General features: G+C 38.7%; 1 protein-coding gene across 1 annotated transcript; it reads left to right on the top strand.

Moving 5' to 3' along the window:
* The first annotated feature begins 2,125 nt into the window (after positions 1–2,125).
* On the top strand, positions 2,126–3,993 carry LOC145318513 (uncharacterized). The gene is made up of 3 exons (XM_080159812.1): positions 2,126–2,618; positions 3,126–3,219; positions 3,511–3,993. The coding sequence occupies exons 1-3, from the start codon at positions 2,493–2,495 to the stop codon at positions 3,786–3,788; spliced, it is 498 nt and encodes a 165-aa protein (XP_080015938.1). The 5' UTR covers positions 2,126–2,492; the 3' UTR covers positions 3,789–3,993.
* The last annotated feature ends 1,084 nt before the right edge of the window (positions 3,994–5,077 follow it).

Consider the following 5,077-nt stretch of genomic DNA (forward strand, 5'->3'; position numbering starts at 1 on the left):
ATATTGGTTTTATGTAGGTTTAAGGCTATTTTCCGTCAAGGGTGCAGGTCTTAGAAACATCTAACTCCCATCCCCCACCAAACCCAACCCCCTTCTTTACCTTTTATTAATTAATCTCCCCCTTACTTGGTTTACCCGACAACTACGGTGACACAACCCAATCTTTCCCGATTTTGTATAATTTTTACGGAACACGATTCCAGTGACGTCATATTTTTCTTTCCCGAAAAAGGGAAGAGGGGAAGAAAAAAGAGATGGGAGAAAAGGGGGTTTTCCCCATCTTTTTTGAAGAGATTTTCTTCCCCCCTTCCCATTTTTCGGAAAGAAAAATATGACGTCACTGGAATCGTGTTCCGTTAAAATTATACAAAATCGAGAAAGATTGGGTTGTGTCACTACGGTTAATCCATAATGTAATTTAATGCTTTATTGATGCTATAATAGTAATCATATTAAAGAATAGATGGCTATTTTGTTTTATTAATCACAATGTATGATAATCCAATTTCTTGGGCTTCTTTTTTCAACGACCATAAATTTCTCCACCCTCCCTCCCCATACAAAAAAAAATCGCCCAATGCGCGCCGCCCTGCGGCCTGGGTGGATGAGTGGGTAGCAGGTTCCCCGCCCCTAAATTGATGATGATTTTATATCCATTAGAAAAGGGAATACACATATCGTTAGTGCCCGTAGGGTTATGCTGGAAAAAAAGCCCACAAAGTAAAATACATGTAAATTGTGAAGTTCTTGGTTTGTGACCATGTAGTAAATCACAAACAAAAACTGAAAGGCCCTTAAGAAGAAAAATAGTACTATTTCGTTTTTCATAATGAAAAGCATTCTTTCTTCTCTTGCGTTAAAGTCTCCAATTTTCACAAATTTGATAATATAAATTTGCATTTCTGGTTAATTTCTTTATAATTGTGGTAGAAATGAATGATAAATGAACTAAAATAAAATAATTTTCACAAAATATTGTCCAAAAAGTTTAATGTTTTTGTCTTCTAAGCTCTTATTCTAACAAAAAAGCACACATTACTCCTAAAAATTATTATCAAATAATATAAATATCCTTTTCATTGAAGCTTCTTGTAGCTCCAGTAATGGATTATAACTATTTTTGGGGAATGTGGTATTACTCTCCCAAAAAGGAATCGCCCAAAAATACCAAAAATAAGTCCAATTTTTCGCTAGGTGGCGCAACTGTATACTTACTTGACTTTCCTTCCTGCAATGGTACTAAAACTTTTTTTTAAAGCTACAATTTTAGGTGGGGGTTGGGGCCTCTAGGGGCATAACTGCAATTTTTTATAAAACATATACTTGAGTGTTTTTTACCACATGGGCTATTTGCCCTACAGACCTATAGACAGAATATGCCTAAGGGTAAGAACAGATGCCTATATTACCAAGCTATATTACTTGTTGAGCAGACGTTTATACAATGCAGAAAATTTTATATTTTAAAAAGCAAATTTAAGTAGTTTTAAGTAGCGAAGCTACTCTATAATTCACTTTGTCCGTCCGTCCGTCAGTCCGTCAGTCCGTCAGTCCGTCAGTCCGTCAGTCTGTCAGTCCGTCAGTCCGTCAGTCCATCCGTCCGTCAGTCCGTAACGCTATGGGGGAAATGGGATTTACTCAGCTCCTATAAAAGATCGAATGCTGAAATTTTTTGACAACATTCCCATTATCAAAGAGCACAATTAAGTATAAAACATCGATGGCGGTAGGACCGCTTTTAGCAGGTTTTAGGCTATTTTTGTATTTTTCACATTTTTCTCCATATCTTCAGTGTTTATGGTACGATTTTCAAAAAATTTTCAGTTATAGATATCTAAATCAAATTTCCATTCGTTTAAAGAAAATAACTATGAGGGTCAGACTGCCTTTAAGTAGGTTTTAGGCTATTTTTGTATTTTTCACATTTTTCTCTATATCTTTGGTGTTTATGGTACGATTTTCAAAAATTTTTCAGTTATAAATATCAAAATTAAATTTCCTGTTGTTGAAAGAAAACAACCATGACGGTCAGACTTCCTTTTTGCAGGTTTTTGGCTATTTTTATATTTTTTACATTTTCCCCCAGTCTACCCTCCAGCTATCAACACCTATGGTAGCCACTGAGTAGACACTCTACCCTTTTTGACTCCCCCCAAGGATACCCCATCCCCCAGTCATCATACCCTCATCTACACACACTCGCAAGGCGCACACCAACCCCTCTCCCTCAGCTGTCCTACCCCCACACACACTCTCTCTAGGCAGGCTATCAGCTGACACAAAGTGCCGGTAACGAAGCCCTCTCATTGGAGGAATTAGTTCCTACCGACAGATAAGAGATCTGATTGGTCCAACGCACTCTCATTCGGTCACATGACTTCAGGCTATTGGCTAATCTAGATTGATTAGTGTAACACGCGGGTTTTTACACCAGTTTTTATCTGACCACGCTCGAATATACATCTCAATTATATAGTGTTGCTGCTTATAAAATGGCAAAGAAATTGCTAACGCAGGATGCCTTAGCTCAAGTAAGGTCATTTTTACAAAATGACATAAAGGATGCCATCAGTCAAGCCGTAACCGAGAGCGTACAAGCATACGAGAAACTTCAAAAGGTGAGCAGCGACACTCTTAGTAAAACTTTTTTATCTGAGATTCGTAGTTTGCGTGATTCAATTGAAACTTTAAATGTTAAACACCGCGACGAAATGAATGAACTTCGTACGTTAATGGAAGGTGGTGAACTTTCATCGGAACAGCAAATTGCTGTACGAGTGGTGTCATTAACAAAAAACTTTGAGAACTTTGTCGTTAATGCAAACGCGCGTGAAAAATGCCAATCCACACTCAATGATTATGTCTTGTCCCAACTTGCTCACAGGGAGCAAAGGGACAGACTGTGGAGCATTCGTGTAAATAATGTCCAGTGCCCATGGCTTGATAAAACGCCGACAAGTCGCGAGGTTTTTGACATTGTCATCAGGCCTGTCTTGGTCGAACAGGACCCCGACGCAAACATCAATTACTCTAATACCATAGAGTATTCTCATCCCCTAAGCCAGAGGGTTAAAGGCCCCAGAAATTATATCTTCAGGTTTTACTCTCGCCATATGCTTTTTCAGTTCATGCTCAACAAGAAGAAGCATTTACAACTGTTGGACAAGAAGGCTCGCGACAAGACAGGTTGGACCAGCGCCGCTGCAGTATCCTTCGACGGTAAGAGTTTTCTTAAGTGTGCCCACGATCTTGCGGACAAAAATAGAAGCTTGATGACCTACCTACACAGCGCAGGAATCGCGTCTAGGACTAAACTGTCGGGCACCAGCGTCGCCTTCCAACCAAAAGATGGCCCCCCTAAGTGGATAAAAGTGCAGAATCCTATGGCTCGAAGCCACATCGGGCTGATTTCCCCACTGCCTCCCCTACAGGAAATATTAAGCACTGATAATTTGATTGTAAAATTCATGCGTGAAAATGGCCAATCTAACCGTAACCTTTTCTTTCAAGGTTTCGAAACAGAGATAAAGAGCCTACTGCAGGACCTGAAGGACAACAAGCTGCGTGGAGCCCAGACAGAGCAGGACCATGAGGATCAACATTCTCCAAATCATAGTGTCACTGTTGATGCTATCTCCACAGCCGAATTTCCTGCCATTGAGAATACTGGTGCCGCAATTCCCGCCAAGACAGGCTCGGCCCCAGGTACTACACCAGGCTCTACAACCACAGGTACTAACGCAACATCATCCTCAGTATCGACAAGGTCAGCAGCTGCCAAACCATGAACAATGCCACGAGCATTCCTCTATGGATATCGGGTCAAAATTAAGCCTTGAAAAGGTTATCGTCATATTAGTAGTGTACATTTTGTACAAATTTCACTTTAATTGAGCAATTACTAGGTACTATTAGGTACACATCAATATCAAAGCTCAAACTTATTACGCTTAGCCGTTTTTATAACTATCATTATTATTATAATCTGTATAATCTGTCAATAATCATAAAATAATCAAATTCAATGAATTAGACTGATTAATGATAATTGTGTAAACATATACTGGTAATTGGTAATTAGTAATTAGCAAATTAATTTTGAAATTAACTTTATTTACTGAATTATTCTTCTTCTTACTGATTTTCTTACTGATTTTTTTACTGAATTTATCAAAGCGTTATACTCGTTGGATGCGGGTAGGGGGGGGGGGGGAAATAGTAGAGATTTTTTACCATGTTTATTATATATGTTATTATTTTAGTGGAACACCTGCCGATAACTTCTGCCTGCATAGCTGAACCGGAAGCAGAACCTGCATCTCCAGATCCATGGCCTCCAGACACATCCTTAGACAGCTGGTTCTAGCCAGGTAGATGATATTTTGTGTCTAAATGAAAATGTGAACTATGACATCACTAGCATTCTCTATGACGATACGTTTAGAGAATACTCGAGCGACTATAACATTAAGTGTGACTATATAGACATAGATTCTCTTTTTAATAAATTTAAAAATACAAATGAGCAACTTTTTAAAATTTTTTCAATTAATATTCAAAGTCTCAATAGTAAAATCCAACAGTTAAGAAATCTAATTGAAACGGCCTCTCTGGAGGGAGTTGGTCCATCGGTCATCGCCGTCCAGGAGACCTGGTTGTCACAGGACTCGAACACAGATAGTTTAAGTTTAATAAATTACAACTTTATCTCCACCCCCCGACCAGAAGGGAGGGGCGGGGGAGTAGGGCTGTTTATTCATAGCAAATATCAAACAAAAGTTTTATTTCCAAATTTTTTTGTGCCACATATTTTTGAAACTATGTGTGTTAAAGTCACATTAGGGAACTTTAAGGCATTGATAGTTAACGTTTATAGACCTCCACACAGAAACCCCGAGGACCTTGAATCATTTTTTAACATACTTGGTGACTTTTTAGATGTGATTGATGATAGCAACCTCCCTGTATTCATTGTGGGAGACTACAACTTAAATCTCTTCACGACTTATGACGTCTTGGGTCCTGCATCTCGTTTTTTTAATTTAATGGTAAGTAATGGGTATCTATCCTTAACGTT

The sequence above is a fragment of the Acartia tonsa genome, chromosome 5 (assembly GCF_053477335.1).
Source record: "Acartia tonsa isolate MP-2025a chromosome 5, ASM5347733v1, whole genome shotgun sequence".
Lineage (NCBI taxonomy): Eukaryota > Metazoa > Arthropoda > Copepoda > Calanoida > Acartiidae > Acartia > Acartia tonsa.